This window comes from Theropithecus gelada, chromosome X, assembly GCF_003255815.1.
Source record: "Theropithecus gelada isolate Dixy chromosome X, Tgel_1.0, whole genome shotgun sequence".
Classification (NCBI taxonomy): domain Eukaryota; kingdom Metazoa; phylum Chordata; class Mammalia; order Primates; family Cercopithecidae; genus Theropithecus; species Theropithecus gelada.
Window position 1 is genome coordinate 122,054,964 of NC_037689.1, and position 23,893 is coordinate 122,078,856.

Sequence of the window (23,893 nt, forward strand, 5' to 3'; positions counted from 1 at the left end):
ATAATTACAAGTTCCCTTAAAGCCATCATCTCCTTCCCCACAGTGCTCCTGGCAATTACTGGATCTGCCTTCTGTACATTGTAAGTCTGGTGAGCTCTCCTAGAATCCCTCCTCCGGAAGGTGATTGTGCAGTTTTGCAAATAAGTAGTGTGCCCTGGTGACCTGTGATGGTGGTTTGGAGCCTGCTTTTTCTCTCTCAGTAACAGTTAAAGATCCTCCCAACTCTGCAGCAGGAAATGCTTACATAAAGCATCAATTAAGGAGTTCTCAGTGCAGTGGTAATGAGACATACGTATTCTTTTCACCTCCTCCTATCTGCTCTCTGAATTGCTCTCCAGTCCACAACAAAAAAGTGCATTGGCTGCAAACCTCACAATTATATTACTTTTTTTCCCCAGTCACAGCAAATAGCAACAAGGCAACCACTTACTAAGTTCCCTCTAATTTTTATTAGATTTACTTTCCCCCAAGAAAGCTCTACGAGCTAATGAAGTTATAATTTATATTTAAGACTTGTCCAAAATTTCCAGCTGACTTTAATGAGAATAGCTGTGTGTCGAGGTATTTTCATATGTGGTTCTTTGCTCAGGGTAACAAGGCAAAGTTTCTTTCTGACAGCAGCCCACTTTAACATAATCCTGGAACTTGCAATCAGCTTATGAGAAGGCAAATGTTTCACCCCATGGAGCTTCTCTCCAAGCTCACAAGAACTAGCAAATACAATAGCAACTAATCCTAGACTTTCTGTCATGGAAGCAGACTATAATGTACTAAATGCCTACTTTTTTCATATAATTAAATATAGGGAAAAAAAGGTTATACTGGAGCTGGCACTGAAAACGCTGTCTTGACACTATGCTCTGCCTGACACTATGACAGCTGAGCCTCAGCTAAATAAGCACAGTGGACCACTACCATTTCCTAGGCAGCCTGTTGTCTATCACGTCTGATCATCAACATAGCATGGTACAGGGCACAGATTCAGTCTCTAGCACTCTGGAGTAGGGACTAGGGAGAAGAGTGTAATGGAAAGGAAAAAGAAAATTCATCAACATCGCAGAGAAGCTGTAGAAAGTAGACTAGACTCGCAGTGAGCAGGAATAAGTGGATAAGGGGTCCTGGACTACACTTCCCAGGGATTAGCATAATGGGTTCATGCTGGTGTGCATATACTGAGAAGGCAGTCGAGAGAGAGTAATTATTATGAAATAATACTTTCTCTGAGCCATGTGATCACCTCCCTTGTGACTCTTCTAATTCCATATGGATTTCTGCCTTCCTGTATTCTCTCCTCCACCTCCACACAGAGATATTAAAGGAATGTTCAATAACCAAGAGTCACTAATTGTCAAGATAGTCTTGTTACTTTTGCAGAAGATTCTATCCTCTGGTCACAGGACTGCACCTCTGACTTCACTGTTAGTCATCTTGCAAATATTACACTGGCTTGTAAAGAAGACTGAGTAAAAAATTGTAGCTTGCTCCTTCAAAGCCATTTGACATTGGAAAAATGACTGAATGTTCATTCTGCTTATCAGAGCAGCAGCATTTGTATGACATGGGGATGGCAAGAAGGCTGAGGGTCACGGCGTCTCTGATAACCTAGTTTAGCTACTGTGACATTCATCTATAAGGGCTAGGATAGGAGATTGACATTAAGTAGCCAAGGTAAAGGTGCCATGCAGTGAAGCTGATGTGTGAAATATGACAAGATTAAGCAGATGACTTTCAACAGCTTCAGGCTAAGGCTTCAGAATTTATAATGGTTGCATTTATGAAGGCAATATATAATTAAAAGTAGTCTGATAGTCAATGTGAGAAATTTACATGTTACCTTCATGAACTCAGGGAACATCTAAAAATAATTTCATGATATTTAAAAGGTACTTAGTGACAAGATTAAAATCTTCTTCTCCAAAAGGAATTATTGAATATAACAGTAAATATTTTCTATTATTTTAAAATAGAAGATAAATGCAAAAACAAAAACAACAGCAAAAGACAAAAAACCTAAAGAACCAAATGAAGGCCATGGCAACAACAGACCAATACTATGTAGACAAAATGCTATCTATTTAAAACAAGTACCTGCTCTCAGAGATTCTTCTATCTTTCCCTATTCTCTAGTGATTTATCGTAGGATAAGATGAGCCCAGAGGCTCCTCAATTTGACACACTGCCCAGTGGCCTGAAATGCTTTGTTTATCTATTATTCCTAGCTTACTAAGAGTGTCAGAATCAGGTGTTGAATTTTCATCAAGTGTCTTTTCGGCACTTACAGAAATATTCACATAGTTTTCCCCTTTAATCTGTTAAGACAGTGAATTATAGCAACAGATTTCCCAATGTTGAACCATTTTTCTCGTCCTAAAATAAACTTTACCTGGACATGATGTATTATCCTTTCAGTGAATCACTGGATTTGGTTTGGCAATCCCTTACTTAAGATCTTTACCCTACCTATTTACAAAAATAAGGGTTAAACATGATAGTGTTAGAGTGAGGTAGTTGAATGAAGAGAAAGTACAGGTAGGAAATTAAAATAATCCAAGAGTGAGATAGCTATGCAACACTTTTGCCAAGAGGTTACATACAGTAAAACCTAATATTACGAGATTTTTTTTTCTGGCTGCTTTGTCCAAGTCTAGCTGTATAAAAGCCAACATGGATAACCTATATTGCCACCAAAGGCAGAGTGATACACTGGCTCATGAAAAACATTTGTGAGTGCCTTTGTGTACTTGGGCACTGCGCTCCTCTCTCTGGGCAGACCCACCTTTCCATTACATAGGGAAGGCTAAGGGATCACCCTGATCCTCTGTCAGTATTCATTTCTTTGTTCGGTCATTCAACAAATATGCAATATTTCATGGGTACCTCTCGTTGACAGGCAGTTTGTGGGGCACTGGGGATATGAGGTTGAACAAGACAGCATCCCTCCCCCTAGCGGAGGTTATATTCTAGAGGGAAGAACAAATATAAAAGTAAAACAAATACACACACACACACACACACACACACACACATTGTAATAAAGGTTATGATGGGAAAATGCTGAGCATTATGAGAGAGTGCAACCAGGAAATTTGTGTTGAACTGTGGAGGCAAGGAAAAGCCTCTTTACCAAGAAGAGGTTTACCTTTATAAGGGCATTCTAGGCAGAGAGAGTGGCATGTGTGGAAGGCCTTGAGACTTGGTAGCTTTGAGAAATTTAAAGAAGGTCAGGGTGGCTAGAGAGTCAGTTTCTCTCCAGTGCATCAAAAACAAGTGAAGAACAACAACCTTCCCTGTCCCTACCCAGTAAAAAATTGTAAGATTACTATCCCCTAGCAGTATTTAGGCATATTTTGGGGGAAGGAAGGGGTTTTGGAAATAGACTCACCTTGAAAATGGACTGGCTATCCTTTGAAACAATGTGATTGATTAAAAGGGATTCAATATTGTGATGGAAAGTGAGGTGCTGTTATTCAATGATGCAGCAAACCTTCACCAAGCTGCTCTATGTGCCAGGCAGGTGATCTGTGAAGCACTGGAGATATACTGAATATTATACAGGGCAGGATAATTTTTCATGTGAGAGAAGCCACACCTTGAAGGATTACCTACTTTCTGGAATTTTTTCATTTTTTAATTTTTTAGACAGAGTTTCACTCTTGTTGCCCAGGCTGGAGTGCAGTGGTGTGATCACAGCTCATTGTAACCTCCGCCTCCCAGGTTCAAGCAATTCTCCTGCCTCAGCCTCCCGAGTAGCTGGGATTACAGGCATGCACCACCACTCCTGGCTATTTTTTTAATTATTATTATTTTTAGTAGAGACGGGGTTTCACCATGTTGGCCAGGCTGGTCTTGAACTCCTGACCTTAGGTCATCTACCCGCCTTGGCCTCCCAGAGTGCTGGGATTACAGGCATGAGTCACCGCGCCCAGCCTACTTTCTGGAATTTTTATCAATGGTCTCCCTAATAATTACTACAAAATAATATGCCTTGCATTTGTATAATACATAACAATTAAATATGTTTTTGTGCATATGATCTAATTTGAAGACTCAAAAACTCATGAGGAAACTACATTTACTCCAGTTTGATATATATCATAGAGACTCAAAGAAATGAAGTTATTAAGTCCAAGGTTGCATGGCTAGTAAATGGCAGAGCCAGAGCTCACACCCAGCAACTCATAGGCAAATGTTTTCATCTACTATGCTAGATAACAGCTATTAAGGGGGAAGACCCACAATTCAGTAGTGCTAAATAAATAACTTTTTATTTGTTCAGAATTTAAGGGACAAGGACTGGAAGCTAGGGTAACCTTGAAGTAGAAGTGCCATGTAACCCAAATGGCCAAAAATGGTGCTTGGTTATGTTGTTTTCTTGATGTAATTATTAACAGTATCTCCTTTTACTCTCAAAAGGATCTGGTTTGAATGATAAATTATGTGGTCACCCAATGTTGAAAGGATACCTCCGTAGTCCCCTCTGATATGGGTTGATAGAGGGGACCAGAAGACAAGAACAGTCATAAATGCTGATCTGGAAAATAAGTCACATGGTTTGATAAGTCATTTAATTTTTCTGTTTCTGGGCTTATCATCTTACCAATGGCTTTCAAACTTTCAGGTCTGAAAGTCATGATAAGAAACACAATTTATTAATTGTGACCCAGCATCCACATGGGGAGATACACACACACACACACACACACACACACACACACACACACACGAAACACAATTTTCCAAGACAATACTGTCTTTGCAGCATCACATTCTGGTATGTTCTATTTAATTCTGCTCACTTCGGTTCTATTATATTCCATCACATTCTATTCAATTTTTCAAAACAAAAGTGCTGATTGACTCACCAAATAGATTTCACAATCTACTAATGGGCGTGACCAGCAGTTTGAAATGGGCACAAGACCACTTGCTTATGAAAGTATTAGTGAAGGCCATTTGAAAACCTTGGTAGGAACTCTCACTTTTGGAAATGCTATCTTATATCTTATAAGATATATTAAAATGTATACAACTTATATCCTACATTAAACATATTTCATATGTAAGGATGAAAATTGAGTTGTAGTTCACAAGCTGACATGATGCTCCATTTTTCAGACACTTATTTAAACCTTTATTAATGTTGATTTTCACATTTCCTTTTCATCTTCTGGTGACAATAAACTTGTTTTTTAGGTAGCAAACATTTTGTAGGTCCTTGAAAAACTCATATCCTTGGCACTGTGCCTATACAGTTGAATGGATAAAACAGCCCTGCTCTCAGTTAACGATTATGAATTCATGAGTGGGGAGAAATGATGAAAGATTATTATATCTGTTAGCTTCTCTGACAGAAAACCACTGGGGCGTTGAATTGGGTACTCAGTAAGGTGGGTTGGTTACTTTAGTGAGGAGAGGCAGCATTGAAAGGCATACAGAACTCAGGGCTGGGAGACCCGAGTTTGAATCCCTGCTCTGTACAGGACTCTAGGCCAGTTACTTTTCTTTCTGACCCTCCCCTCTGCAACATGAAGATCATACTAATTCTGCCATGCCTACCAGGCAGGAATGTTATAAGGATTAAAATGAGATAATGTATGTGAAAGTAGTTTGCAAATTGTAAAGCACTACCCATTTGTTATTAAAATATTCAGTGGATGCTATTTTTGTGGCTGCCCAACCTGCTTAGGTTTTACTGAAGGGAAATTTATGAATGCTAAAGCATCGTTTTCAGGAATGTTTTGTGTGCACAAAGCAACCATAGCTTAGCACCTATTACTATTAATGTTCCCCTGTTTCTCTCTAACACAATTTAGACAGACTCCTATGTGTCGTGAACCTTTAGGAAGTGTAGTCCTCCCAGAAACACCATTCTTTGTTGCCAAACTACTGTACTAAATAATTATGCAATTGTTGTTGCCAATAACCTTGAAGAAAAATAGAACTGTTTATGGCAGAGCTACTAACAGTGGATGGCTGATTTCCTGAACTTCCAGGACTCCAAACTGCTGCAATATAATTTAATTAAAATAAAGACGAGGCAGAATACATTATTACATATTGATAATGTACGCAGACACAGGCGGACATCGGGAATTATTTTGACAAAATTCACATAATGGATGCAGATCAGAGCCCCTGAACAAGCCAGTTTGTCAAATTAAATAAGCCATCTCTAGAATTTTAACAGCCCTGTGAACTTAACAGTAATGATTTTTTTTTTTTACATTGTTTTGCAAGCAGCAGAGTTGGGAAAGAAACTAGATAAAATACAATGATTTCCAGACATCGTACTTTATTTAGAATCAAAGAATAAAGCACTAAGTCCAAATTATTTAAAACGCTCACATGGAGTTTTTAGCAGGGGAGTCTTGTCTGTATATCAGACAACAAAATCTTTAAGCCGGATGAACTAGTGATTGTGGCTTTTGTACTGGAACCCTGGGGATGATTTTACTCTTCTTCTACTTGATCAATATTATACTTGAATTAATCAATCTTATCAGTTACCATTGATATTTCTCCAAGGAAGGAGTTCATACAACCCCTGTTTTTAATTCACTCACTCTGGTATTATCCCTTCAGTTGCAAAGTCTGTTTCCTTACAAAAAATGGTGGTATATCCTAGGATCTCAAGCACTTCTTTTCTCATTTTCGCTGTCCCTCAACACTCTATTCTTCTCCTGTGATATTCTAGCCCTTAGAGATTACACCAATTCCCAACAGCCGAGCTACATGGAAAACAAGAGTCCCACATTTCAAATTAATTTAGATATTCACCATCACTTTAAATTCAGCTTGTTTAAACCTGAACCCTTCTTTCTCCATCACCCAGAAGTGAGTGGACCAGAGATTCATATTTAACTGGCATGGGAGGAAAAAGAGTGGGAGATCTTTCTAGTCACAGTTTTAACCAAAATCCTTGCTCTAACTGGACTGCATGAATGCCGATCATATCTTATATTAGTTTCCAATCTCTGCTGTAACAAATTACCAAACACTTAAAAGCTTCAAACAAGAAAAACCATCTTGCAGTTATGGAGGTCAGAATTCTCAAATGGGTCTCACTGAGCAAAAATCAAGGTGTCAGTAGGGCTGAGTTCCTTTCCAGAGGCTCTAAGGGAAAATCCATTTCTTTGCCTTTTCCAGCTTCTAGTAGCTGCTTACATGCCGTAGTCTGTGGCTCTCTTCCCTCATCTTCAAAGCCAGCAATGTTGCATTTCTCTGTGCCTTTCTTCCATAGTTATATCCTCATGTAACTCTGACCTCCCCTTCCGTTCCCTTCTCTACTTATAAGGACCCTTATGACAAATTGAGCCTACCCAGATAGACCAGGATAATCTCCAATCTCAAATCAGAAGTTAACAATCTTAATTTCATCTATAAGCTTAATTCTCTTTTGGCATGCAACATAACATATTCATAGTTTCCAAGGATGGACATCTTTGTGGGGGTGGCTATTATTCTGCCTACCAAATAGCTACACTAGTATTTCTGAATTTGAAGCAAATCTGAAAAGTGTCAGATACAGCACTGTTGCTGGTGCAAAATTGAGTCTATTTCTTCCCATATCAGTTAAGTGATTATAAAATATCACCAGGAGTACAAATAGACATTTCCATTTCCTTCTTTGTTTATTTAGATTTAATCATAAATATTAAGGTATCAGCTCAATGGTTGCATATTTGATCCTATTTGTTTCCATTCATTTATTATCTGAACTATTTATCATCTACTGTGTTCTTACAGAGCTCACAATCCATCTTCAGAGTAGTAGATTCTCCAACTTCATTCTACCAACTGTTCAGAAGTTTTACCATTGTCAGAATATGGATCTTTTGAAAACATTATGCCATGAAAAGCAAGCCAGACACAAAAGACCACATATTGTATGATTCCATGTGTTTCAAATATCCAGAACAGATAAATCCATATAGACAAATGGAGATGAGCAGATTCTAGGACTTGGGGAGGGAGGAGTTGGGAGTGACTGCCAATGTGTATGGGGCTACTTCGTGGAGTGATGATGAAAATGTTCTGGAATTAGATATTGGTGGTAGTTGTATAACCTTGTGAAAATACTAAAAACCAATGAATTGTACACTTTAAGTGAGTGAACTTTATGGTCTATGAATTATACCTCAATAAGCCTGTTATTAAAAAAAAATGAAGTTGAGCTGCATTTATGTGAACCCTAGCAAGAAATGACTACTAGATGCTGTACTGGTCAGTTCTTCATGAGAGGACTGGGTAAATTTCTAAGTGTCATGATTTTAGAAAAAAAGCAAAAAACAAAAACAAAAACAACCCCTCAAAACCTAGCTGGGGTCTAAGGATGATCATAAAGAATTAGAAAATATGAAAAACTATTTAAAAGATCAACAAATTCAGGTGTTGGTTTTTTGAAAAATTAGTAAGATAGGCCACTAGCTAGATTAATAAAGAAGAAAAGAGAGAAGGTCCAAATAAACACAACTAGAAACAACAAAGGGGATATTACCACTGACTCCACAGAAATGTAAATAACCATCAGAAAATACTATGAACACCTAGGAAGAGATTAATAAATTCATGGACACATACATCCTCCCAAGATTGAACCAGGAAGAAATTGATTCCCCGAACAGACCAATAATGAGCTCTGAAACGGAATCAGTAATAAATAGCCTACCAATCAACCAACCAACCAACAAAAAAACCCAGGACCAGGTGGATTCATAGCAAAATTCTAGCAGATGTACAAAGAACAGCTGGTACCATTCCCACCAGAATTATTCCAAAAAATTGAGGAGGGACTCCTCCCCCCCAACTCATTCTATGAGGCCAGCATCATCCTGATACCAAAACCTGGCAGAGACACAACAGAAAAGAAAACTTCAGGTCAATATCCCTGATGAATATTGATGCAAAAATCCTTAAAAAAAAATACTTGCAAACTGAATCCAGCAGCACTTCAAAAAGCTAATCCACTATGATCAAGTATACTTCATCCCTGGGATGTAAAGTTGGTTCAACATACTCAAATTAATAAATGTGATTCATCACATAAACGGAACTAGAGAAAAAAACCACTTGGTTATCTCAATAGATGCATAAACGGCTTTGATAAAATTCAACATGCATTCATGTTAAAAACTCTCTATTACAAACTAGATATTGAAGGAACATAGCTCAAAATAGTAAGAGCCATCCATGACAAACCTATAGCCAACATCTTACTGAATGGGCAAAACCTGGAAGCATTCCTCTTGAAAACTGGCACAAAACAAGGATGCCCTCTCTCATCAGTCCTATTCAGCATGGCATTGGAAGTCCTGGCCAGAGGAATACAGCAAGAAAAAGAAATAAAGGGCATCCAAATAGGAAGACAGGAAGTCAAACTATCCTGTTAGCAAACAACATGATTCTATATCTAGAAATCCCCACAGATTTGGCCCCAAAGCTCCTTTAGCTGATAGCTTCAGCAAAGTTTCAGGATACAAAATCAATGTACAAAAATCACTAGCATTCCCATATACCAATAACAGCCAAGCTGAGAGCCAAATCAGGAACACACTTTCATTCACAATACTCACAAGAAGAATAAAATACCTAGGAATACGGTTAACCAGGAAGGTGAAAAATCTCTCAAAGAGAATTATAAAACACTGCTCAGATAAATCTGAGATAACATAAACAAACAGAAAAACATTCTATGCTCATGGATAAGAAGCATCAATATCGTAAAAATGACCATACCACCGAAAGCAATTTACAGATTCAATGCTATTTCTATCAAACTACCAATGACATTCTTCACAAAATTAGAAAAAATATACTCTAAAATTCATATGGAACCACAAAAAAAGCCTAAATAGCCAAGGCAATCCTAAACTAAAAGAAAAAAAGCTGGAGGCCTCACATTACTCAACTTCAAACTATACTACAGTGTTACAGTGACTAAAACAGCATGGTACTGGTATAAAAACAGACACACAGACCAATGGAACAGAATAGAGAGCCCAGAAATAAGGTCACACATATACAACCACCTGATCTTCAACAAAGCTGACAAAAACAAGCAACAGGGAAAGGACTCCCTATTCAAAAAACAGTGCTGCAATAACTGGCTAGCCATATACAGAAGATTGAAACTGGACCCCTTACTTACACCATATACACAAATCAACTCAAGATGGATTAAAGACTTAGGTGTAAAACCCAAAACTATAAAAACCCTGGAAGACAACTGAGGTAATACCATTTTGGACATAGCAACAGACAAAGATTTCATGAGGAAGACAACAAAAGCAATCACAACAAAAACAAAAATTGACAAACGGGATCTAATAAAATTTAAGAGCTTATGCACAGCAAAAGAAACTATCAACAGAGTAAACAGATAACCTAAAGAATAGGAGAAAATACTTGCAAACTATGCATCTAACAAATGTCTAATATCCAGCATCTATAAGGAACTTAAACAAATTAATAAGAAAAAAATTAACAACCCTATTAAAAAGTAGGCAAAGGGCACGAACAGATGCTTTTCCAAAGAAGACATATATGTGGCCAATAGCATATTAAAAAAGCTCAATATCACCCATCATTAGAGAAATGCAAATTTTAAAAAAGTCAAAAAATAATAGATGCTGGCGAGGTTGTAGAGAAAAGGGAACAATTAAACACTGTTGGTGGGAGCATAAATTAGTTCAGCCATTGTGGAAAGCAGTGTGTCAATTCCTGAAAGACCTAAAAACAGAATTGCCATTCGACCCAGAAATCCTATTTTTTGGATAGGAATATAAACCATTCTACCATAAAGACACATGCACACAAATGTTCATTGCAGCACTATTCACAATAGCAAAGACGTGGAATCACCCTAAATACCCATCAATGACAGATTGGATAAAAAAGATGTGGTACTTATATACCATGGAATACTGTACAGCCATAAAAAAGAATGACATCGTGTCTTTCGCGGAAACATGGATGGAGCTGGAGGTTATTATCCTTAGCAAACTAACACAGAAACAGAAAACCAAATACCGCATGTTCTCTCTTATAAGTGGGAGCTAAATGATGACAACTCATGGACACAAAGAGGGGAACAACAGACACTGGGGCCTATTTAAGGGTGGAGGCTGGGAGGAGGGAAAGGAGCAGAAAAAATGACTACTGGGTACTAGGCTTAGTAAATGGGTGCCAAAACAATCTGTACCATAAACCCTGTGACACGAATTTACCTATATAACAAGCCTACACACATACCCATGAACCTAAAATAAAAGTTTAAAGATAAATTAATTAAAATAATTGGAAAATAAGGACCTATAGAGAAAAATTAGAGGAATTTTGGATTATCTGCCTAGTGAAGGAAATGCTGTAGGATAATATGGAGAAGAGAATTAGAGACTTTGAGTATGATTCGGTGAGGGTCTCAGCAAGAATGAGATGTCGCACTTGTAAATGTTCACTGCAGAGAGTTTGAATTAAGGCATGGGCAGAGTTAAGAGAATTATCAAGGAAGGGAGAGCCACCTAAGCACTGGCATAACTGGTAAACTTTCCGGGCTTGTAGGGGGAAGAGGAGGGAGTGATGATACAGAAGGCAAGATAGAGCATGGGGATTTGGAGGAGGCGCTACTAGACAGGAGCTGCTATTGTCTAATGTAGTCTGCAGTAAAGCAGGAAGAGGGATAAATACCCTGACCTTGTTCTCGTTCTACAGTCTCCAGATGGTGCCACTCATTCAGCAAATCAAGTGGGAAGTTAAAGAGCAAGGAGTTCAGGGAAAGCAGTCCATGGAAACCAGCCTCTCAGAGCACAGAGAAGGACAGAAAAGAGATTATGTGTGTGTGTTTGTGGGGGGCGGAGAGGTGGGGTGGGCAGGGAGGGGAAATGGAGAGTAAGTAGCACAAAGTGCCTGCCTGTTATACTCACAACACCATTCTTAGAGAAGCTGAGGCAACAAATACCTGCATAGACTCCATGCTTTATACTATGTGATCACAGTACCCTGGCCACAAAACTGAAAAAAAGCAATACCAGGAACTGACATTTGTTGAATGCTTACGATGTGCCAAGCACTTTATGTTACTCACCTCATTTAATCATCATATCATAATAAACCTATGAGTAACATAATCTTTATGATAATCACTTTATAGATGGAGAAACTGTGGCATTTGGAGATTAAGTAATTTATCCAATGTCACATAGCTCGCAAGTAGAGAAGGAATGATTTGAACCCAGGGAAGGAGGCTGGCTCCAGAGCTGTTCTCATAACCACTACACTAATAGAATAGGGATTAAGCAGGACTCTGTAGGCTGGTCAGCAACTTTCATGGTAGCCTAATGCTAAAGTTCTGCCTTACAAGGGTGTCCTGGACTGCACAGTAAATGGCTGACACAATACAATATTTTCTCTAAGAGGAACCTGAATGCAAGATACACTGCAAGTTAGCAGACCACATAGAATGTGAAGAGCTGAAAGAGAGAAGGAAGGTAGTTAGTATGGCAGGAGGAGAGATGAAGTCAGTCTTAAGTATGGCTGAGTCACCACTGTGGGAATCAGTGGACTTGGAAAAAACTTGAACTGGGTTTATGTTGATGGAGCAGATGCTGACCTTCTAGAAATGCAATGCGTCCTGAACAAGGCTATAAGTTTGAGGCCTGCTTGTGAGGCTATTGATGGTATTTCTTGTACTTTCTTATTTTCTTGTGTGTCTTTACAATAATTTCCCATTTACTGAGGAAATATGAACCCATCCACATTCCTTGCTTTCCAGTAAAGTCCAACACAAATGAGTTAATTATTTAAATATATGAGGGTCTCTTGGGCAGAGAAGAGTCATCAGTCTCTCTCTCCCTCTGTCTCTCTCTCTCTCTCTCACTCTCTCTCCCTTTGGGAAGAGAAAATTGACATACTATGGTCAAAGAAATATAGTTCAGCTCTATGGGAATTATATCATGACAGACACTTCCAAGGGAGGATGTCTAAATGTCTCTTTTGGAGAACTTTAAAATAATCTTCTCATCTGTCCAAGGGTGATTTACATGAGCTACTGCCTGAAGGTACAAGGATCAAAGGCTCCCAAACTGCAGATCTACAAACCTGTATCAAGTTCCTTAGAAAGGTTTCTCTGTTTTCTACAGAGTGACAGAGATAAAGACTTTGGTGTTAGTCTATCTCACTCTGATTGTCAGGGTTTGATTGCTTGCCATCATTTCTTAAAACAGGCTATTTTTTCTTTTCTGCTATTAAGTTATCCCTCATTTATGAAATTATGGTAGCAGTAGGAATAGTGTATTATAGTGAGTTCTTTTAAAAATATTCTTACTTGACAATATAAAACATTGGCAAATCTATCTCTGCCTCATTTTAAAAAAATGTCATATGTCTGGGAGAAATAAGTATCTGAAAACCACAGGCCCAAAGGACCTCTTCAGGTCCCTCCTATCTATAAGATGCTAGGTTTTAAAGTCTTGAGATTACAGAAAATCAAAAGGAATAGGAAGGCAGGATGATTTTTTATTTAACCTGAAGAAGTAACAAGTTAATGAAGTCTAACCATCTTAGACATAAAAGATAATAAGTGGAGATGGCTATAAGTTAGAATTTTGTAGTCTCTAAGTAGAAATGACAGTCTAAACGTCAAATCCAAAAACATGGCCTATAGAACGCCACACCAAAGGTCACATTTAGAAGGCAGCATTCGGCTCTGGTGACAGTTACAAGTCAGATATTGCGTGATTCTATTGGTATGCAGCCATCATGAAAGGGGAACTAAAATCTTTCTGAAGCAAAAATGTGTCAAAAGGGAACTCTAAACTGGCCTCAAGGGAGTGTTTAAATGAAAAATGCCTTAGATCCTTTAAATAGAAGAAAATCAATAATTATTCCAAATACAAATTAACACACAACAAGTATTTTCTGTTCTGTGCATGTAATACTGCTATTTACATATAACTAGTTCAACGTACCCAAAGCCTCTGCCAGGCCCCAAACCTTCTGTCCATAGATGTCGGTCTTGTTCCAAGCAAACGTGTAGACAAGATTAATTGCGGCGGGAAACCACTTCTGTGTGAGTCGCCCTTCCACAGCTACTGTGAGGTGTACTTTTATCATCCCGACAGGAATCGTTGAATGTGTCAGAAGGATCCGTAGCAGGGTTTTATACCCAGGGGTGCGGCTGCTCAGGTAACTCAGCCTCACAAAGCTGGAGGGAATGGGAATTTCCTCCTGTACAACCTGAAATAATAATAATAAAAAAAGCCAAATAGGCTCTTGTCAGTGGTCGCAGGTAGATGAGGATATTGTGTGCTTAGTTATCTTTGAAACATGCCAAAGGAGAGAGCTTAAACAGGTCTAAGGATGTCAAGGCATTTGTTCTTGAATCTTTGTGAGATTGTATAATAATAGGTTTTGAATTTTGCACCAAACATGAATGGAGACAAGACCCAACCTTAAGGATTGTTTTTATTTTTTTCCCATGCCAGGAAAGATTGTGTGAGGAACAATTTCAGCTTTTCAATAGTGTTCCAAAAACTGCTTGGTAGGAGTTGAAAAAGATCACACCACTGAATGTCAAGCAATTCAGTACTACAGGCTCCATTAAGGGGTCTTTTTCTTATATAAACATACACAAAATCTTGTTTGGTGTTAAGTCGTATATCATAAAACCATTGGTGTAATCCTTATTCAGGCTAGGCTCTCTAAGAGGAAGAACTTGAGAAGCAGGCCCAGCAAGTGATATTTTATGACAAAGATTATAGTTTCCCTAGAATTAATCTTTACTGATGCCATCAAATTAGTTTTCTTTGGAGCTTTGAAATGACCCTGAGGCCAAATTTTTAATCAAATTTTTCTTACATATTTCTCTGTGCCTGGATGTAGCAATGGCTGGGAACAAGTTTCTCCAAGTTGGCACTTGTGACTGAGAAGCAAATAACTCCCACTAATTCCTCTGCAAATTTTACACTAAACGTTGGTCTCAGAGTAAAAATACCACTTGGCTTCTTTAATTAATTGCTATTACTTGTTTGCTTATCACCACAGATAAAGTCAAATAACCAAAGGTGGTAACTAAAACTGAATCATGTGTTCTATGACTTTCATCTTTCAAAAGACTGCTGAAGAAAAAGCCCATCCTATTCAATACACTTAAGGTGACATGAGTAGTGTAGATATTTTCATGCTTTTATTCATTTTTACCTCAGAACCTTGTTCCCTCTTACTTTTCCAAACTTGTGCATATAGCAGAACTGATTGTTAAACATATGGTATCTCATATTGTCCAGGATTTTTGGTCTTTCTCCTGTTTCTGAGGACACGATCCCTTTTTTGTACACTTTGCCTAATTTTTCTCCCTCTACATTAGCCATTTGATACCAGGGTTGTCCACCAGCTGTCTTCTCAGATGGTGACAGAAGTACAATAGAGAAGGATAGCATGACACTCACCAACTTAGTAGTTCATTTTCCTAAGAAAACATGCAATCCTAGATAAGCCTGGAAATTTTCGTGCTGAAAGAAGACCTATACTTCCTAATGACATCTGTGAAGGGATTGATATACAAATCAAATGTACTCATTAAACACTGTCTTGTTTTTTCTTCCTTTCTAAGCAAAGAGCAATGGAAAAGATAAGGGGTAGCTCTTTGGACTGCTTTCCCTGAAGGGCAGTATTTTTGTGTGAGCCTTTCCTAAGTGGTATTCTCTGGGTACTGCTAAGAGCTGGTGGGTGGTGTTATGATGAAAGAACAATCAATTCTATTTTGGAGCATGCATTTACTTCTGGATTTCTGGATCTGTAAGACCTATGAGTCCATTTTGGTGCTTCCACATTTAATTATCATTAAAATGTTTCTATAATGTGGTGCGGGAATTGTACTATGGTTGTTTGAATGGTTTAATATTGAAATGACAATATTGAATGCTCAATAAAGAATAATTCTCAGGAATGTTAAAATATCAAGGTTCAAAAATGTCTTCTCCTGACTATAAAGCTTGAACACTCAGAAGCAAAGCTTTTTTGAAAAAAAAAAAAACCAAAACTGCACAGGCTTGAAAACTATGTTTACTTTACACAGCTAGACAAGAGAAGTTGTCATGTCTTCTAAGAATAATGACAATGATACAAACTAGACAATAGAAGAAAACTAGAATTTTTTTTCTTTTCTTCTTCTTCTTTTCTTTTCTTTTTTTTTTTGAGACAGAGTTTCACTCTTGTTGCCCAGGCTGGAGTGCAATGGTGTGATCTTGGCTCATTGCAACCTCCTTCTCCCGGGTTCAAGCAATTCTCCTTCCTCAGCCTCTGGAGTAGCTGGGATTACAGGCACGCACCCCCACGCCTGAGTAATTTTGTATTTTTAGTAGAGACAGGGTTTCTCCATGTTGGTCAGGTTGGTCTTGAACTCTCAATCTCAGGTGATCCCCCTATCTCGGCCTCCCAAAGTGCTGGGATTACAGGCGTGAGCCACCACGCCCAGCTCAAAAACGCAATTTCTTAAGGATTTTTAATTTCAGAACCACAAACAGTCCAAGCTCATGGATTATACTGTTATTACTAATAAGCCAGCTAGCTTTGTTCTTAGAGCACAGTGTTTATTAGGTCAAGGATTGGGGTTTAATTCTTATGAAAGCTACTTAATCTTGTTCTGTTCCATGGCCACAGATAGCATTCTAATGCCCTGGCCAATTATGTTAAAAATGTGTGCCAGAAAAACATTTGAAGACTTCTCTTGACAAATAAAGGGCAGCACATTATAAGGATGGCAACAAGAATAGGAAAAGGAATGTAGCTATTATACACTGTTGACAACTCCATGATATTATTATTTTATACATTCAAAGGCCAATATACTCACCTGCAGCTCAGGAACAATAGTTCCCCTTTCTGGACAGGACCCTCCAAATGATGTGAGTGGTGAAGGAAGCACAATAGGGTTTGGGCTGATAAAGTTGGAGATATCGCAGGATGGCGGGTCTGATACAACTCTCTGCATGGTGACTTTCTCCACCACAATAAACTGATTCCAAGGCAACCAGAGTGTCCTCTTCTCAGGCAGGAAAGGTGATCGGTCGAAGATTAAGATGACGGAGATACCACCAATGGCTACGAGGTCAAAGCTGAGAAGGAAAAAACATAAGACAGTTGCAATCAAATGAAAAATTTAAAAATTCCAGTTAAAAAAATAGGTTAATTTCAGTGCCCTTTCCTTTTTCGGGGGACTCAACTATATCTACTTGTATTGTCTATCTTATAAATTCTCTCTAGCAATATATTCATTCAATAGATGACTTCTTTTTACTCTTTTCACTATCTAGCGGTCTTCTAAGAAGACATTCCATGTCACCAGTTGATATTCCCTTGAAATTTGTAAACCGTTTTTTTTTTTTTTTTTTTTTTTTTTTTTTGAGATGGAGTCTTGCTCTGTCACCTCAGGCTGGAGTGCAGTGGTGTGATCTTGGCTCACCACAACCTCCGCCTCCCGGGTTCAAGCGATTCTCCTGTCTCAGCCTCCTGAGTAGCTAGGACTACAGGTGCACACCACCATGCCAGGCTAATTTTTTTATTCTTTAATAGAGATGGGATTTCACCATATTTGTCAAGCTGTTCTTGAACTCCTGACCTTAGGTGATTCACCTGCCTCGGCCTCCCAAAGTGCTGGGATTACAGGCGTGAGCCACTGCGTCCAGCCTGTAAACCAATTAATTTTAACGCTGTCTTAAACAAAATCACTGCATGTATTTCTGCAAAGCCAAATCTGACACAGCTGCTCCCCTTGTGCTAAAGACAACAGAAAGATGACCATCTAACATTTAGCAGCATCTCTGAGAATGATGCATTATTCATTTTCCAAAAAATCCTATAATGTAACATAAGAAAAGTAAGGAGCCAAAAGGTTAAATGTCTTGTTCAGGGTCACAAACATCGTGTCAGAAACCAGACAGTGTCTTTGAGATGGCATTTGGAGAAAGACATCAGCAGATGACAATTGTTAGGGAAAATTTCTTTGAACTCAGCTATGCCCGACCGAGCCCTCTACATTTGACTACCCTCTTTGGCCTCCTAGTCTACTTGAACCTCAGATTTAAGATCTCTGGTTTGCTTCACAACGGTTTTTGGTTTCTTTTTGTAAGACAGCCTGTAATGAACCCTGCACAACTTCACCAACAACTCCTTCTCTATCTATGACAAAGCAAGACTATCTCTGCTGTAAGCCGACTCTGTCTATCTCTAGATGTGGTCTATGACAAGACTATTGCATTGGAGCTGAACAGATTCAGATTTCATTTTATTCTGCACTAGATGGTTCTACCTTACTTCTCTTTTAAGTATAATGACATCTTTGAGATGATGTACTTGAGAGCATTTGAAAAGCATAAACTCCCATATAAAAAGTAAGATAATGATAAATTATTATCATTTTTATGTTAAAAATGGATAAAGGGCAATATGATGTTCCTTAATATTCAAGGCAACTTAAATCCACAGGAGAGAGATGTAAGCAATTGACTGCATTAAAAAAGATCTTTCAGCAAAACACTTTTTCAATGATAAAAAGCCCTGATAGGGAATCAGACTTAATTATGGACATCTCACCACTCTCTTCTTATGACATTTGTTACATTTATTATAGTATTACCAATCGTGTTTTGTTTCAGAAATCTTGCAGATAAAGATAAATGAACAGTAACAAAGGATGGATAATACCGTGTTTTTTATTGCTGCTTTTTCAGTGAAGTAGCTTTATATTAAGGCAGTTTCCAAAAAGAGGATTTGAAGAACTGTGTTAGCTACAGAGAATAATCTAGGTATGAACTAAGAAAACCCAAACGGTTTATGGTTTAAGACAGAGGGTCTGAATTCATAATAATACGGGAGCAGTTTAAGGCAAGTGTAGTGGGGAAAATCTGACACTACTTGTCAAGAAACCTTTCCCCTAGTTCACCTTCTTTGTGGATTTAAGTATGTATCCTTGGGGAAGTTTATATGCCTCACCCAAACCTTGACTCTTGACTCAAAATTTAAGTGCTTATTTATTTAGAAACATAAAACAAACACAAACATGAAAACTAAATAAACTATCCAGATAAGAACATAGGGCTGGGCGCGGTGGCTCAAGCCTGTAATCCCAGCACTTTCAGAGGCCGAGACGGGCGGATCACGAGGTTAGGAAATCGAGACCATCCTGGCTGACATGGTGAAACCCCGTCTCTACTAAAAAAATACAAAAAACTAGCCGGGCGAGGTGGCGGGCGCCTATAGTCCCAGCTACTCAGGAGGCTGAGGCAGGAGAATGGCGTGAATCCGGGAGGCCAGGCATCTTGTTTTGTAGAAAGAATGTGGGTTTGGTTTCACATATATCTGGGTTTGAATCCCAGCTCTGCCCTGTTAACTTTGTGTCTTTGGGCTAGTTATTTAACCTTCCTGAGATGCAGTTTTCTCACTAGTAAAATGAAGCCTCTATAATCTATCTCTTAGCTGCTATTGTAAATGAATAAATGAGATAAAGAATTAAGGGTCAAGAATATAGTAGGAACTCAACAACTGTTACCTTTCTTCTCAAATCAGATCCATTGTCCTACTACATTTGCCATATGTTTTCCTTTTTTTGTAGTTCAAGTGAACTATAGGCCAGCTTTTGATTATCTCCATGAGCAGATACTGATTTTAGGGTCTCCTTGGAACTTCCTTTAGGCTTCTTATGGTGGTTCATTTTATATCTCTACTTGGCTAGGTTATAGTTCTGCGTTATTTAATGAAACACCAATCTAGGTATTGCTGTGGAGGTCTTTTAGAGATGTGGTTAATGTCTATAATCAGTTGAATTTAAGTAAAGGAGATGGTCCTTGATAATATGGGTGGGCAAAACTGTTTCTGTGAGGAAGAAGAAATTCTGCCTTAAGACCACTGCATCTCTTTCCTGAGAGTTTCCAGTCTTCTAGCCTGCCTGACAGATTTCAGACTTGCCAATCCCCACAATCTTATAGGCAAATTCCTTGGAATAAATCACTCTCTCAATACAATAATATCGATGTATCTATGTCATATTTTGTTTCCCTGGAAAGCCCTGACTGATACGCTTCTCATCTTTCCACCTCGCAGTTATACACAGTAAACACTGCCTGGCTGACTCATTAATTGACATGGAGATGGAAGGTGGAACTGTGGCCAGAGATCCATCTAAACCATTTCCAATGCCAAATAGAATGCTCTCTGAATGATTGCTTCTTTGGGATTTCTCTCACCACAAAACACCTCCATTTGTATGGACCATTAAGAACAGGTTATTAAGTCATATGAGAGTGGATATAAAAGACCCAAGGGAGAGGATTTATTTGTTTGGAGATTGTTGTCAACACATAAGCCCAACCAGTCCTATCTACAAATGGAAGGCTATTGACACCTATGCAAATTGCTTATCTCTCTCTGCTTCATAGTATCCATAAATGAACAAACTTTTGCCTTGAGGAGAATCAAAGGGAAGCCTCTCTTCATCTTCTAGTCTTCAGAACAAAGTTCTTGAGACCATTAATGCTTCTCAAGAACCTTCTAAGAATGTCGTCACTTCACCTGCTTTGCTTATCATTAGCTGAACTATTTACAAATAGTTCTCTTTTAACACTTTACTGAGTACTGGTTATATATCTAAGTTGAAGGTGGTAAATCATAGAAGAAAAGAGCAAGATTACTTCGGTTTAAATCTTGAACTCTATCTTATTATCTGGATAAGTTTTCTTATACAACAAATGGGGAGGGTGATAATAATGATATTTACCTCAGATAGTTGTTGTGAGCATGAAAACAGAGACATTCATGAAAGTGTCTGACATACAGTAGACACTCATAAACATTCACCTTTCCTTTAGAATAGGCTTTTTTCTTTTCTGCTAAGTAGGCCCTTCTCTATGTGAGTATCTAATCTCTTCATACTTTTAAAGGGCTCAGTCTTTCACCACCATCCTTCCTTCTGCTTTGAATAAATTACTTTGGTCCCGTGATCTAGACCTTTCCTGGTTCTTTAGGGAAACTTGTCAGTTTACTTTTGCAAGTAATTGATAATGGGGGTAAATAGTTCTACATTCAACATGACATTTGCATTCAATGGGGACTTTGAGAGAGCTGATAGCTTCACCCAAAGCAGTGATACCATTGGTGAGAATTATAAGCACTGTGGCCAACTGGAGAGATTGAGATTTGGACATGGAGGATCCTATCAGCAACTCTCATATCACACTCTGTCTACTAGGTATCTAGATACTAATCTCAGCCTTTCTATACTCTTTTGACCTCAGGTATATTTTTCTTACGATTTTCTACTTTTGAAATGTACTTACTCAAACTGAGGTAGCAACAAACAGAGACATATAAATGGAAACTCTCATCACACTGTCACTTTATGTCCAAGAAATGACAGTGGAACAGTCTGGTTGGCATTTGGGGACCATATTTTGAAGAGGATTCTTGCTAGAGAGGATTCTGACTAGTATCTGTCATCTACATAAACTCAGTTCTTACTGTGAGTTCAGCAGAGGACGGTCTTGGGGCATTTCCCTTAAAACTAAAGACACAAAAGTAACAACAAAGATTACCCTCTTTAATGTTCCCTCTAAACTGGACACTAACATTTTTAGAATCTTTAGGTATCAAGATTCTTTTAGGTTCTTGTGCAAATATCAAATAATTCACCGAAACCTTTGTATGTAAGCTAAAAAAATGAGGGTTTATCAGGCCTCCACGAGAAGTCAAAATCAAATGGCTCAGAGGATATATTCTATTTAGAGACATAACTCATTTCTTAATTTATGGCATATGGTTGAAGATGTTAGCAAGGGTGAGGCTAGTTTTAAGCACCAGTTACTGGTGAGTGCACTACCAAAATTCCATTATTCAATCTAATTGGGAGAAAGACCCATTTGAATTAATAGAGAACTCTGATTATAGAATATTTGAAAGGAAATGAAGTTATATATATATGTACATATATATGTACATATATGTGTGTGCTACCAAAGTAGTTCTGCTGAGCTTGTTATAATGAAGAGATGGTTAGTAATAAGCAATATAATTTATAAATAAATAATTTATATAATTTACTAAAGTCCTTAAGAACTGTTTATTTTCTTAAGTAGGCTAAAACTCTTTCTTATCATCTTTTTAAACTAATTTTTTTAATAAGTACTTTCTTGACAGGATCTTGAAAAAATAAATCTAGCACAGCCTAAGTTGAACAATTAACATTTCTGAAGTGGCTAGGACTAATAAGGTTTGATTGTAGGTTCTTGAAATGAGATAGTTTCTCACCGTTTGATAAAGCTCCAAGCCAATAGGTCTTTTTTTTTTTGCATGTGATTATTGAAGTGGCTTGATATGAGTAGGACATTTAAAGGGTAGTCACCTGGAGACTAGGGCACCTCAAAGTCATTATTACAGTGTCCCTGAGAGTCATAAATAGGTACCTTTAAGCTGGACACATGGGCCTATTAACTCAAATACTCTGAATCAATGTGCGTCTAAATGACAGCAACAAAAATGTTGTTGTGAGCAAATCCTTTTCCAGGATGAGAAGGTTTTATTTACTTCAAAGTCTTGCTTCTCAGATGTTAGAGAACCTTGAGAAGGCCTTAGAGAGCAGCCTGGTGGTTGGTGCTTCAGGATAAATCACTATAATTAAATAGGCTGGCCAAGCTTGTCCATCAGTTGCAGCCAATAGTCAAAAAGGCATCCTAGGGAGGACACATTTTTAAAGCTTCTCCATTAGTATGGTTAAATTCTGTACTTTTGAAAGAAATATTTTGGATGCATTCATTTCTGAAATATTTGGGGATTACTATGGAAAAATAGCCTATGTGTTCCATAGTTCCTTATTTGTCATTCACATAATGTCACTGAACTTTAAAGTTGGATTTATAGATGGAATTAGATAAAGGATAGAAAACTTTTCACATCGCCTGGGTTTCAAGAAGACTTGAGAAGGATTAGAAGAGGAATTCAGTTTGAATTAATTAGGAAATAGAGGAAATAAATATCACCAATGACTTTTTGAGATATAACTTGAAGAAAGATGGGCTTACCATCACTGTGTCATCTGAGCCCTGGTTTTACCCCTGGCTAGAAGTCAGTAATTGGCCCCCACAATGATCAGAAACAATACTGACATACCTTCCATCTTGTCGGCTGATGGTAAACCCATAATCACTGTGGTGCAAGAAACTGACATTCACTCCCACTAGAGGAGTTCCATCTACGGCCACCACTTGGCCTCGAATCACACAGGCACGCCTGCAACACAAGACCAAAGGCAAACAGAAAAGCATGTTGAGACTAGATTCTAGAAGTCAAGTTGTAGAAACTTTGGAAAACAGTCAAGTATAACAAATAAAACAATAATTTCACCAACCAATAGAAAACTACTAATAACATTCTGGGGAGGAGTTGTTTTTTTTTTTTTTTTTTCCTCTCAAAATTAGAATCATACTAAGTATGGTTTGGAATCCAGATATTTTAAGGTTAAAAGCATATTATTAATATTGTCCAATGTATTTGGAAATTCCTTAATATATCATTTTGTTATTATATAATACACCCTTAAATTAGTATCCTGTAACTTGCTTAACCTACCCCTGATTTTTGGACATTTTGTTGTTTCTTAATTTTTTTCTGACTTAAGTTTCTTATTATTTCCTTGGGAGAGAGTCCTAGTTGTGGAATGATACTTTTCTCTTATCAAAATTAAAGTTAATTACATTAGTTAATACATAATTATATTGTAAGATAAGACTAAAATCCCTGTTGACCGCCTTTTTCCTACTTCTTGGTGTTCTCATCAGAGGTAATCAGCACTATTAGTTTGTGTGTTCATTTTCTATGCATTTACATATATAGTATGAATATTTTTAAGCCT

At 37.9% G+C, this 23,893-nt stretch overlaps 1 protein-coding gene across 3 annotated transcripts in view; it reads right to left on the reverse strand.

Moving 5' to 3' along the window:
• Positions 1 to 23,893, reverse strand: part of TENM1 (teneurin transmembrane protein 1) — a 605,674-nt gene that overhangs the window by 135,297 nt on the left and 446,484 nt on the right. For all 3 annotated transcript variants that reach the window (XM_025372420.1, XM_025372421.1, XM_025372419.1), the window contains exons 16-18: positions 23,152 to 23,271; positions 16,850 to 17,111; positions 13,965 to 14,232 (exon numbers count right to left, since the gene is read on the reverse strand). In XM_025372420.1, coding sequence (XP_025228205.1) covers positions 13,965 to 14,232; positions 16,850 to 17,111; positions 23,152 to 23,271 — 650 coding nt within the window. The remainder of the gene's footprint in view (positions 1 to 13,964; positions 14,233 to 16,849; positions 17,112 to 23,151; positions 23,272 to 23,893) is intronic.